General features: G+C 36.7%; 1 protein-coding gene across 2 annotated transcripts in view; it reads left to right on the top strand.

Moving 5' to 3' along the window:
• Nucleotides 1-372: 372 nt before the first annotated feature.
• LOC145296746 (uncharacterized) overlaps nucleotides 373-14,301 on the top strand; it is a 123,160-nt gene continuing 109,231 nt past the window's right edge. Inside the window, exon 1 of one of the 2 annotated variants that reach the window (XM_080142780.1) lies at nucleotides 373-1,526. In XM_080142780.1, coding sequence (XP_079998906.1) covers nucleotides 554-1,526 — 973 coding nt within the window. In that variant the 5' untranslated portion in view covers nucleotides 373-553. The remainder of the gene's footprint in view (nucleotides 1,527-14,301) is intronic. The other variant, XM_080142779.1, reaches the window with a different exon arrangement.

The following is a 14,301-nucleotide window of genomic DNA, read 5'->3' as shown; positions in this document are numbered from 1 at the left end:
ACCTCTGATCAAAAAATGTTTTGAAAAGTAACTTTTAAAAAGAAAAAAAAACGTAGATAAACAATACAAAAACGTGTAGTGTATACAATTAAGATTTAAGCTGATTCATCTGTTTTTTTCCCCCATTTTACCCTTGTAATATACTTTCCAATCTACGCATTATAATTAAATTTATACAAAAGGTTAAATTATCTACTATTCAGTTCCACAATTTCTGTTATTTCCTATTTACTCGTAAAATATATTCCCCAAAGTCTTTATTGTACAATTTTACTTATATTTAAAAGTTTTATACAATTCAGATTAAAGCTACGTCCTTTATTTTTATTCCCTTATATGTATAATCATTTGCAAATAAATCAAATACCAAAAGTACATTTAACTCACACTCATATTATTTTATGATATATAGTCCGTCCTACATGTGTTTCGTTGAATGACATAGATAGACTAGACAACTTATCAGAGATTCACATAAATCCATAATAAAAAGTTATATATTTCAAGATAGTAATTTTCTTCTTATTAAAAAAAATAAAATAAAATCCCCAACATGAGTAACGGCGAAAGACATAGTTTAAATTGGTCAGATAAGGTGTATCTTTTGAGCGATATTGCCGACAAGATGAAAGTCGACAACTGTATAGTGAAATCCGACGAACCAATTTGTTCGGAACTTGATTGTTTTGAGGTAATGTGCTTCAAACATATCTATTGCGTCCGTGCCTTCAAAGTCAGCACCAGCGCCGATAAGAATACGACGGAAGATTCCAAGAACAACAATTCCGGTAATCAGACTTTGACATCGGGTGACGAGGTTTTCATTCCGCTGCATTATATAGGACGCGGCTCAATCGTACCTCTCTACGGCGAGTCGCACGTGTGCAAGACGGTAGAGGAACTTATTATGACGTTTCCACGCTACGTTCTCATCGAAGAGGATCTGAAGATTTACTCGGAGTCGAAAGTCATCCAGCTTAAAGCGGGTAGCGAGCTGGAGCTCTTACGAAACTCCAGAGACAAGCATAACCAGGATAAGTTAATCTGTCGCTACGGAGCAGAAACTTTGCAGTTGAACGCGAGCGATATTGGTCGCTTTCGGGTCAGGCCTGACCCGAATCTTTACACCGTGAAAGACATTTTACAACGTCTTAAGCTGCCGCAGATTATAGATTTCAAGGAGGTCCTGCAGGATCAGTGGGAGAAAGAGATTAATTTTTTCGAGGGTCTCGCCCCCGAGCAGAATTACATGGGAAAGTTTTTGTTAACTGGCCTGTTCAAGGATAAGGTTGCTGTGGCCGTATCGCTGACAAAAAACTACCAGCCGAAGTCTGAACCTTTTCTTCTACCCCTTAGTGCCGACCTATTACAACATCTCATGTTCAAATTTGCTTTTCGAGGGGATTTTTCTGAATTTACTTTTAAGACTGAACAGAAACAACCAGAAGGACCTGACAATGATACAAACCAGAAAAAATCTCCGAAAAAGAAGCCAGCGAAGTTAAAACGAGGGAAAAGCGAAGCAGGTAAGGTCCCCGTGATATTTTTCTTGTCTTCAATCCTAGTTCATTCATTCATTTTCTATCAATTAGATCGCAATCATATCGTATGAATCCGAAGATTCTATTGTTGGCATTGGTTTCCCTGATATAATTTTAGCCAGCCAAGAAGGCATCAGGCATTTACTGGAAGAACCACGTGGAAATTGCCAACATCCTTTTTTCTTTTTTTTACATGGAAGTCACTATTTATCAAGGCCTGGAGGCCACTCGGGGATAGGGGTTGTTGCGTGTACATTAATCAATGGGACAATATCGTAGTAATCGTTAGTAATGGAGATCTGATAAAGTGTCTTATTTAAGGGGGCAGTTCATCAGGAACTTGTTTATGTTAGACTTGAAGACATCCAAGTTGTAGTCAGGTGAGAAGCAGGCAAGCGGCAGAGAGTTCCACAGGCGTGCACTTCTAAGAAAGAAGCTTTATTCATGGAATCTACGTTTTGATTTAGGCACAGATAAAGAGTGGGGAAAATTATTGACAGTGGTTTCAGCTAAGTGAAAGTGAGGTGCTAGTGCACTTATTAACCAGCGCTATTTTTTAAATAGTATTTTTAAATTTCATTACAGTTCTATGTTTTTTTTTTTAATGAAATTGTAAGGTTAACGTACAGAATAAGTACAAAACACTCTGTCCTCCCCATTTTAATAATGGTTTTCTAAATAATAACGTTATTATCTCCGCACGAATTAATAAGTGCACTAATACCGAAAGTGACTTTTTTGTAGAACGAACTGGATTCGAACTTGGAACACCAGGGTTGTCAGTCCGTGCAGTCAACCACTTGAACACCGTCACCTCTCATGAAATAGATGATTCTGCTGTTGGTATTGGTTTCCCTCCACATCGTTCTAGTCAGGTGTTGTTTTTTTCTAGAAAGGCATCGAGTATTTACCTACTTTGTATTAGCAATTGTTCAGACAGGACTAAATAATTTTGTCAAATAAATTGGGTCAATGTGCACTAGAGAATATTAGTAGGGTATTCGTCTCTGTTTAGAATGAATATCACATAAAATCTTTGCCGAAAAGTAGTTTTCATGATCTATATTATCCAATGTATTCTCTATTGTTTTCACTGGTGGCCATGTTTTCTACGCATTGAATTTTTGCGCAAAAATTCAATACGCGCGCGAAAAACATGGATTTTTTTTAAAAGAAGGATAGATTATTCGTATTAGATTCTTCGGACTACTGTTCTCATCTTGAGTGTTATTTGCACAACGTTTCGGTCGACATATTCCTCGACCTATTTTAGCTGTATCTTGTCAAACTCGAGAATCTGTACGGAATTTTAAATGGAACCCTTTATTCCATTAGCCATGACTGAGTCGAAGTTCTAAATAATTCGCAATTGCATTTTGTGTGTCGTCCGTACCGAGGATTTAATCATGAACTCCTAGAAGAACGTAACTTCTACAACTGAATTTTAAGAAATACTGTATCCACTGCCCCACTGAACGTTGTGCAAAGAACACTCAAAATAAGAACAGTAATCCGAAGAATCAAGATAATACGAAATTATCTATCTATAAAAGTGAAATTGTCTCTGTGTGTGTGCATTTTTCCTACCAAACTACTCTGTCAATTTCCAATCTACAGACTCGAGATTTGACATAAAGGGTAATGAGATTTGGGAAAATCTTTTTTTCATTATCGGTTTCCGGCCAGAAATTTGGCTTTCAAGGGGTCAAAAGTTCAACGATTTGACCTTTGATGACTCTACCAAACTCCTCCGCCAATTTTGGGTTTAAACGCGTTAAATTTTAGATGTAGGTTACTTGGACCTGGATCAAACTTTTTAACTTGATTTAAGCTCAAAATAAATGTTAAGGGATCAAAATTGGGGTCAAAATTACAAAAAATTGACTCCAGCCAATTTTTGGTTTAAATATTTTAAATTTTACATAAAGTGTATTCAGACATTTTAATCGCTTTTGGGGGGGGGGGAAATTTGGCTGCCAATGGGTCAAAGTTCAAAAGATTTCACCGTTGCGGTCTCTATCAAACTATTCAGCCAATTTTGGCTTAAGCATTTGAAATTTTACATAAAAGGTATTCAAACATGCAGCAAGCTTTTTAATAAGTTTTTGGGCGAAAATTTGGCTACCAAGAGGTAAAAGTTGCAAGAGTTGACCGTTGCAGACTCTACCAAACCCCTCTGCCACTTTGCACTTGAAAGCACTTGCACTTGAAACTTTAGATTTAGGTTACCGGAACATGAGTAAAACTTTGTAATATATGCACATAAAGTTATGAACAGCACATAGTGCCCGAACAAAGGCGGGCTGAACTGCTAGAGACGAATAAAGTTATTTTATTGGTAATGACAAGTGAAAAGTGACTAATCAGAAGCAAAGTTTGATTCATCAGCTTAAATGCTATTTAGGTCTAACTTTGAAAATCCGAAAAAATAACTACATGTGTTAGATGAAATGATAAAGCAATTTAATAACGAGAACTTCTTATAAGAAATTACGAAGACTGAATTGTTGATTAATTTTTAAGGTTACCAAAAGTGAAAGTGTTTTTCTGGAAATAACTGCATTCAAACTTGGCACACCCAAGTTGTCAGTCCGTGTCATTAACAACTTAGCCACCATTACCTCCCTTCTACTGCAGTTGCATTATTCCGTTTTTTTTTTCTTTTGTTTGTTTATTTTAATTCATAGTGAGTTGTTTGCTTGAAGTGAAAATTGAGCTGGCAGCCATTCTTTTTTAGATCAACTGTTTTAATCAATATAAAAATGATAAAATCGAAGGAAACTTAAGCACATGATTAGTTTCGGAGTATTTATCATATAATTAAGAAGCTAGACATGTTTAGATCTATTTAGCGATTTACTTTAAAACGAACAGAACGTTCCTTACAACCAATCATTCTTTTTAAAATTCAAAACCAACAGGCTGCATTTTCCAAGTGCTATATTATTGACTTCTTTCTTTCGTCAATCTCTTGGGCGAAACGTCAACATGCTAATATAATTCGATTTTTTTTTTACAAAGAGGTTACCAAATATCAAGGTCCAGAGGCCACTCGAGGATAAGGGTTAATGTGTGTATGATAATCGTTTGTTTTGGTAAATTTGCTATAATTAGATGATTTACGGGGACGGTCCAATAAGAACTTGTTTACGTTGGACTTGAAGATGACAATATTGTTGTCAGCTGGAAAACAGACAAGCGGGGCAGTTCCACAGGCGGGAAGTTCTAGGAAAGAAGCTTTGTTCATGGAATCAACGTTTAGGCTTAGGCAACGATAGAGTGTGAGGGGATTTATTGGTAGTGATTTTGGTTAGACGAATGTTTGTGTGAAAGATTAGCGATGGGGACCGTAAACAGTTTAGCACTTGCCATGAAAATAACTATGGAGCAGAGATAGACTCGCAACGTCTCTTCTGTGAGAAAGAGGTTGCAGAGAAGAGAAAAGGACATCGCCTACTAGTTTACGAAATTAGTTTTGTACTCTGTCGAGACAGGATAGCGTGCTCCTGCCAGATGTGGCAACTGGTTATTTGTTTCCCACGAAACAAAATGTGAAACACGGTCGGTTTAATGTGGGAGATTACCCTTTTGAGGGGAGCTGGTTTTCTGCAAAAATAAAATTGCCTTAGTATAGAAGGGTTTCCCCTCCATTGACTGAGGACAATTAATTTGAGTGCAGCATCTGTGCAGCATCTGTGCAGACACCACGCTTCAGTGACCAGCCCAGTACGAGTACCTGGTGGCAACTGTACTCCATACTAGGACATACTTGGCTCTTATACAGGTAGAGGATTGCATCGGTAGTGAGAGAGCTGCTGGAGTGACAGAATGATCCAAAGAAAACTGGGGCATTTTTTACAAGAGCCAACAAAACAAAAAAGGGATAACAAAAAATATACCACAAATGTTAACAAAGGCAAGATGGGATACTCTTTTACCTACACAGATAAGTTTTAACTTCTTTTAAAGCGATTATTTACTTTGAAACAAATGTAGTGGCGAGTCTGTTGAGTTAGAACGAAACAATAATGTCGGTTTTGTTATAGGCATTTGGATCCTCGATAATCAAATTCTGACCAACAAGCTACGGAGTAATTTCTTTTCAAATGTTATGTTATTTTTTTCCCCCAACTTTAGTAATATTTTGTGTGAAACATAATCTGTTGAGATATTTCGACACTCTCTCTCTCTCTCTCTCTCTCTCAAGGTTCCCGAAGAAGCATAAGATTTATAGTTATAATATAATATAATATTATAATAATATAATAACCGACTTTTCTATTTTCCAAGTGAAAGTTTGAAATTGTGATTTTTAGAAATCGTCTTTGGTGCTTGTGCACGTATGTTACCGCCCATTTATTTTTTTTAATAGTATTTCCAAATTAAATTCAAGTTTTACGATATCTTTTTTTAAAATTAAATTGTTAGGTGAAAGTACAGAATAATTCAAAAACACCCTCCCCTCTCCATGCTAATGATGGTTTTCTAAATAATAACGTTATTATTTCTGCATTTTAAATGCATAAGTACCTCGTCTTTTTTTTTCTATGGAGGGTGCTTGACAATCTTTAGTTGTCACACAAATTTCTATCAGTTGCAAGTATAATATTTGAAAAATATATTTAGTAGGTTGTACTCCTTTAAAATACGCCTTCCTCGCCAAGTGCAATTTTATGTTTATAAAAATATATGCAGACATTCCACTGAGTTTTACAGAAATTTGAAAATGTAACAGAAAAATAAAAGCAACAATTCTGTAAATATTTACAAATTTTAAAAGAATCATGATCGGAAATTGTATCGGAATTGGGGAAAATTTTGGAATCGTCCCATCGTGTGTGTGTGTGTGTGTGTGTGTGTGTGTGTGTGTGTGTGTGTGTGTGTGTGTGTGTGTGTGATAATTAGGGCTAGAACAACAGAATATTCTTATCATTGTTTTCACTCTAATGTATATATCCGACACGGATACAGTTAATCAACCGATAACCATATCACTCTGTGTAAAACCATATCAGATATATTAGAAGGTCAAAACAATGAAAAGAATAATCTGCTGTCCTAGTTCTAGTGATAATAATAAAAAAAAAACTTTTACTGCAGTTTTACGGTATCACTGATGACCAGAACAATACAACTAGCATCTATTATAAAAACAAAACCGGAAGAAAGAGGGTATACTTGCTTACGTAACGTGCCTTTCGCATGTTTATTCATTTTTATGTAATCTATATATATAAAAGCGAAAATGTATGTGTGTGTTTGTATGTATGTATGTATTTTTGTGTGTCTGCTAAAAACTTTCGACAGACACAACAAAAATTCACAGACTTGGTCTCATATAAAAGCCCCACCTTCCGGACGACAAATATCGAAATATCGGCCCAAAGTGACCATCAGAAGTGCGTCAACTGATCGATTTTCTGCAGGGGGGGGGCCAAAAAAGTGACATTTTAACGTTAAACATTACATATTTTTAAATCGATTTGCAACTACCCCAAAAAATACGGCCGCCAACTCTTATACAAAAAGTATACACGCGGCCGTTTTTGGGTCAACTTGTATTTAAAACCCGTTGAGTCATGTCACGTGATCTTGACGTCAGCAACATCTAATGGCCGTCGGAATTTACAATTTAAAAATGTTGTTATCGGTAAAAAAAAAATTTAATTAAAGGTAAACTATGAACTTCTACGCTATGGCAACGTTACCAAAGTGATTACCACATTCAAAATAGGTAGATACGATAGTTAAACGAAAAATAAAGTAAAAAAAAAAGTTAAGTAAAAAAAATACGCTTACAAAAAATATTAACGATCGAAGTTTTTTTTTTTTTAATAAAAACAGCCAGACGCCATTTTCCAGTCTTTAGAGTAAGGCAGACGAAGTGAGTGAGAGAGAGAGAGAGAGAGAGAGAGAGAGAGAGAGAGAGAGAGAGAGTGAGAGAGAGAGTGAGAGAGAGATGTCTAGACAGATTCGACAGGGGGGAGGGTCAACAACGCATGCGTCAGATGACGTCATGACCTGATTTACTTTAAATAGTTGATGAACCGAACAGACTTTATATACGCCGCTTTAGCGCAGGTAGTTAAGGGCTTGGTTCATTATTTAAACGTTTTGGGTTCGAATCGTGGTGTGAGATTTTTTTTTTCGATTTTTTAAATTTAAATATTGAACCCTGTATTATTTAAGCCATTTTTCACGTAACGTTCGTTCGTTTGCCTTACGTTATTTTTTTTGTGTTTTACCCCCCCCCCCGCTTAATTAAAACGTTGTTTTCTTTTCTTACTTCGCTTATAACAATGCTTACATCGTCATCGTCGTCGTCGTAACGCTCGACGACTTTCAAACATCTTTCACTTCTGGCTGGCCGATTTTATTTTCAAACTTCGCCTCAGGGATTCGGCTTCGATCCTACCCCCCCCCGGCTTCTTTTTTATTTAACCCCACACACCCCTACAAACACCCGGGCAACGCCGGGTACCCCTCGCTAGTCTATATATATAAAAGCGAAAATGTGTGTATGTATGTATGTGTGTTTGTATGTCTCGCAAAGACTTTCGACACGGGTCACGGATTTTCGCCAGATAGGTATCATTTTAAAGTTCCAAGCTTCGCCCGACAAATATCGAAAAATTGGCCAAAAACATTAATTCTTTCACCCTAAAATCATCAGTTTTCTACAGGGAGGGTGTAACAAAAACCGTCCTCTCATGACAAGTTCGCTTCTACGCATGCGCAAATGACGTCGGAACATGATTTAGTTTAAATATTAAAAAAAACGACCCAATTTCGCCAACGTCGTCTTAGCTCATTTGCTTAGAGACCGGCCTCATTATCTAAAGCTTGTAACTTCGAATCGTGGTGTGAGATGTCTTTTTTTTCGATTTTTTAAATTTTAATATTGAAACGGTTATTTAAGTCATTTTTCACGTTCTATGTTTTTTTTGTTTTTATTTTTCAGATTTTTTAAAGAAGTTTTAACGTTCGTTTTTCTGTTTTCTTTTTCCATCACATTCGCGTTTTCCTTTTTGTTTTTGTTTTTCCGATTTTTACATTTAACATTGTTCGTTTGCCTTACGTTAGTTTTTGGGGTGTTTTTTTTTTCGATTTTTTTAAGTTTTAACATTTTTTTATATAAAACATTTAATAATTTAATATTTAATAATTACAAATATTTACTACGCTTATTCTTATGTTTTGATTACACCCCCCCCCGCCCGAGCTCACACACCTCTAAACACCCGGGCAGCGCTGGATACCCCCCGCTAGTCTATATATATAAAAGCGAAAATGTGTGTATGTATGTTCACTTTTTGTGTATGTCTGTAAAAGGCTTTTTTCGCTGGACTTCTCGGTCGGCTCCTTCCTTCTTAAAACTTTTTATATAACATCTAAATCATAATATCTACCAGTTAACAACGAGGGTCGCCTGTCTATTTAATTTACTCGACTTTGAAAAGATAAATATTCAACAGTTTTCGATCGCCGCATGTGCATTAAGGTTTTTCGTATAATAAAAGCGAAACTAAGTCTGGCGGCATTTTTCCGGAAACGTCCGAAAGCAATCAGCTTTGATCAATGTGGAGTTTTTCCTTATATCAGACAATTGCTATTCAATTTGGACAATCCCCTTTTTATGGGGAGCTGGTTTTCCCCACAACATCTTGGGGAAACAAAAAAAAATCCTACCCCGCACTAAATAAAATACTGTCCCGCAGTAAAAAACGGGCACCTGCCAAATTTTAATACTTAAATAAATTCAAACATGTTCCCGTTACTATATTGTGGTGGCCCAGTGGTTAACCTTGTACGTTTTTTGGGTTTTTTTTTTTTCACACTTTAATTTTCAATTTCGACTCAAGGGTTCGGGTTCAATCCTTGCCTACCAAAACTTTTTATTTCATTTTACTCCCCCCTCCCCCGACACAAACACCCGGGTGAACACACACCTCCAAACACCCGCGCAACGCCGGGTACCTCTCGCTAGTCTATATATATAAAAGGCAAATGCGGCATGCGCAGTTCTGTATGTCTCGAAAAGGCTTTTTTCGCCGACGGCCCCGGGGGGGGGGTTACTATCGCTTAGAAGTGTTTATATACCCCTAGATCATAATATGTACGATTTGCGAACGTGCGTTGCGTCTAGATTTATTTACGTCGATTTTTACAAAATTCTTGCTATTTCAGTCTTGTGTTCGTTCAGCTTTTTCGTATAAAACCAAAACTAATTCAAAGCTAAGGCACTGTTCCCGGCAATCGCACCGGGAAACGTCCAGAAGCAATCAGCTTTGATCAATGTGGGGCCAAACTCCTTATATCAGACAATTGCTATTCAATTTGGACAACCCCCTTTTTTATGGGGATCTGGTTTCCCCCTTCCCAACATCTTGGGGAAACAAATAGCAGTAAAAGTTAACTCCGCTACTTTTATGTGACTTCATTAATGAGGTCAAAAAGAAGGAGCGCAGTTAACTTTTATTGCGTCGATTCTGTTTTTAATAGTTTTAAATAAATTCAAACGTGTTTCAGTTACTCTTTATTGCTAGCCGAGCGGGTAACGTGTCAGGTTTTTTACACACTTTATTTTCCACCTTCGCCTCAAGGCTTTGGGTTTGATCCTAACTATTTATCAAAACTGTTTTTTAAGCCCCTTCCTCTAACACAAATACCCGGGCAACGATTTTTTTTTAAAGAAGTTTTAACATTGTTTTTTTTATATTTAAACAGGCTTCTTTCTTGGTTTATTCTTTTTTATCCCCCCCCCCGCCCAACACGCACACCTCTAAACACCCGGGCAACGCCAGGTACCCCCGCTAGTCCATAATATAAATCTCACCTGCCTGTTTAGATGTATATATGTATGTATGTTTGTATGTCTGCCTAAAACTCTCGACAGAGGCAACGGATTTTCACAAAGTCGATATCATTTTGAAGCTAGACCCTTCGGACGAAAAATATCGAAAAATTGGCTAGAAACATTAATTCCTTTACCCTCAACTGGGCACTTTTCTACAGGGAGGGGTCGCATTTTTCGCCGATATTTTCGAAAGTCATCCCCTCTTTTCGATTGTCGAGCCTTAATTTAAATCTACGTCTTGCGATGGGCACAATAGCAAAGACGTCACGTTTTTCTTTTTCACGTTCTTTCCTACTTCGCGATACGGCTTCGAGCCTGCGTTCCTACTACCACTTTTTTTTTGCTCAACACACACCTCCAAACACTCGGGCAACACCGAGCACCCAGGCTAGTACTATGTTTTAAGAAACCTGTCATTCTTTTATTAAAGCGATAAGTTATTTAAAGTTTGCTTTTATCTTAGGATATATATTTTGTTATAGACGAACGTGAGACGGATCTTCAAAAAAAAAAAAACACAGCAAAAAAAAAGGATTCTTCGAAATCGAGATGTCGTTAGATGCCATGAAAAAACTAAACAATTAAAACGTAATGTTTGATGTGTGAAAAGCCTCAAGATAAACAAATGAATTTAAAATTAAAAAATTAATAAGACGAACAAGTGAATGTAAATTAAAAAAAAATAGGGAATTTTTTTATACTTATTGATTAAACAGATAAAGAAATATTGTAATTCGAAAGTCATCAACTCGTGGTGCAATATTTGGAACCGCTCATTTCTACCGGAAATAAAATGAAGAGAATAGTTTCGCATTTACGAAAAATATTTTTATTTTATTTAATATATTTTTATAATTTGCGAATTATTTTAATAACATGAAACATTTCTCGACTCTAAAGATAGATTGCCTGAAAATTTCAAATATATATATATATGTGTGTGTGTGTGTGTGTGTGTGTGTGTGTGTGTGTGTGTGTGTGTGTGTGTGTGTGTGTGGCGACTCACTAATGAGTTTTTATTCAATTCTCACGATACACCTATCAAAAAAAATCAATATTTTCTACTCATAAATTCTTCTTCCCCCCCCCCCTCAATAAAATAATAAAGTTTAGGTTAGGATTAGTAGCAAGATGTCTTTTCAAATAATTGCTTCACTAGACAATGTTTTACACAGTGGAGAAGGAATGTGTGCATTTACAATCCAGTGGAATACAATTCACAAGTAATCCCTATTATGCATTCTATAAACTTTGGGGTGTTTTTTTTTAAATAAAGTTATATATTTATTATTTTCGTCATCAGCTAAGTTGACGTTGACACACCGATTCCCGTTAGATCATGGAATTTAAGTAATACTGAGCCCCGCCAGTACCAGATGGGTGACCATTTGGAACTTCCAGGTGCTCTCCGCTTATCTCGACATTGTTCCAGTCACCCTTGACTTCTCCTTTCCACTGAACTCAAACAGTGCCGATTCAGGAGAAGTGTGGTTGAGGATCGCGCAGCTCCCCTTACAGGGAGTATCCATTGTTTCTTGAGACTGAACGGAGGCATCATCGATCATCACCTTTCTTTTTTTTTAATATTTTCATAATTAAGGTTGAATTCAATCTAACATTGAACAAAATAATAAATCAAAGTGGATGTTTATCATATTCAATCATGTTTTACATTTCTCTAATAAAAACCTTAATTTACAATACCTACAAATAATCACATACTTACATCATTCGTTGGCATCTATGCTGATGACACGACAATCTATGGCAACACATCAAAGGCCGTAAGTTTTCTCTGATTCTCTCTCCTCTGATCTTGAGCGCGTGGTACAGTGGGTGAAGAGGTGGCTGGTTACCTTTAATGCATCTAAAACCAAGCTCCTATCTTTACATCATCAATGCTCTGATCCCCATCTGGCATCAATTGAAATGGATGGCTCTCGTCTAGGGGAGGCCCCATGTTTTGATAAGCTTCTGGGCTTGACCTTTACTCCTGATCTGAAATGGAACATGTACATCAAGTCTGTTGCCAAGGTCGCTGGGAAAATGGGTGGATCCTTCTACCGCTCCAGAAGATATCTCACTACTGATGCAATTCTCTATCTATATAAAAGCCAAGTACTCAAAGAATGGAATACTGCTGCCACATCTGGGCAGGAGCTGCTAAAAACATCCTATCCTGCCTTGACAAAATACTTCGTGGCTTAGTGGGGGATACCCTTTTCTCTTCCGTGCAACCTCTCTTCCACAGAAGAGACGCTGCGAGGCTCTCCTTGTTTTATCGTTATTTTCATGGCAAGTGCTCATCTGAGCTCCACTCTCTGGTCTCCCCTCGCCAATCTTTCACGATAAACACCCGTCTAGCTGAAATCACTGTCAATAATTTTCCCCACTCTATCTGTGCCTAAATCCAAAACGTAGATTCCATGAACAAAGCTTCTTTCTTAGAACTGCACACCTGTGGAACTCTCTACCGCTTGCCTGTTTCCCTCCTGACTTCAACTTGGATGTCTTCACGTCCAACATAAACAAATTCCTGATGAATCGCCCCTTAAGTAATGACACTGTATTAAATCTCCAATACTAACGAATACTACAACACTATCCCATTGATTACTGTACACACAATAACCATTATCCCCGAGTGGCTTCTGGGCCTTGATAAGTGGTGACCTCCACGTAAAAAAAAAAAATTAAAAACGAGATAAATGATATAAAGTATAACAAAGTTTTCGAATGTTTATTGTTATCAGAAAAGTACAAATATCTAACAATTTAAAAAAAAGAATTACCGTATATTTCAGCGTATAAGACGACCCTTAAAGTTAAAAAATCATGTTTAAAAACCAATATTTCATAAGATATCGGGCGTTGCAATCTCTAACCTAGGCTAAACAAACATAGTTTCATGATTTAGCAGTCGTCTTATACAACCGGTATTTGATCAATTTATTAAAATTTGCTCCAGTTTTGTACCTCGTCTTATCTGACAGGCAACTTATACGCCGAAATATACGGTATATAACATCTATTTTGTATATATATATTTTTTTCGTTTCAGCATCAATATCACATAAGTAATAATGCGTTTGTATTTATTAATACAAACAATACCGGTTATAACGTTATGAAAACATTGCCCCACCTATAAACTTTTATCTGGTCACACCAGTAATCATTCAACGGCACACTAATATGCTTTGGCACGGTGGTTAAGAACCACTGCTCTAATGCATATGAACAGGCTGGTATAGGTAATAAAAAAGAAGAGTAATGATTCATAAAATGCCATTAGTTCTCTCTCTTCCTCTCCCTCTCTTTATCTCTTGCTCTCACTACTCTCCTCTCTTTTTCCCCTCCCTCTCTTATATTCGTATGTACATGTGCGCACGAAATTTACTTGCTGATATCACTTGAGCCTTCTTGGTAACGAAACAAAACGCAGCATATTTTGTTACCATGGCAATTCATAAACATGATCGTTCATTCCATTTTGTTAAAGAGTTAAGTCCCTTTGTTTCATTTTACTTCTCAGAAACAAAAGAGGCCCCCTTCTTGAGAGTAAAACTTGATCTTTATATGAGACACATAGATATTCGAATATTCCATTAAAGTTCTCTTTTACGTCTGAAACGCAGAGTTAATAAAGAAGATGGGCACATAATTTTCCTCTCCCCAACTGACTATTTAACTATGAAAGGTTGGACTTTAAAGGGATATTTTTGTTGCTGATTTTTTTACGTGGAAATAGCCCCAGACAAGACATGAAACCACTTGATGTAAGAAGCTAAAAATACTACTTCTTGGTCAAAAACTAGTCAAAGATTCCTATCGAGAAAACAGCAATTCTTCACCCTTTGTCAGAATCATAACTCTTAGAATTTGAGGACAAAATGGCAAAAT

Source organism: Euprymna scolopes, chromosome 17 (genome assembly GCF_053919585.1).
Source record: "Euprymna scolopes isolate OS-2025 chromosome 17, ASM5391958v1, whole genome shotgun sequence".
Classification (NCBI taxonomy): Eukaryota; Metazoa; Mollusca; class Cephalopoda; order Sepiida; family Sepiolidae; genus Euprymna; species Euprymna scolopes.
This window is presented reverse-complemented; position numbering and strand designations above follow the sequence as displayed.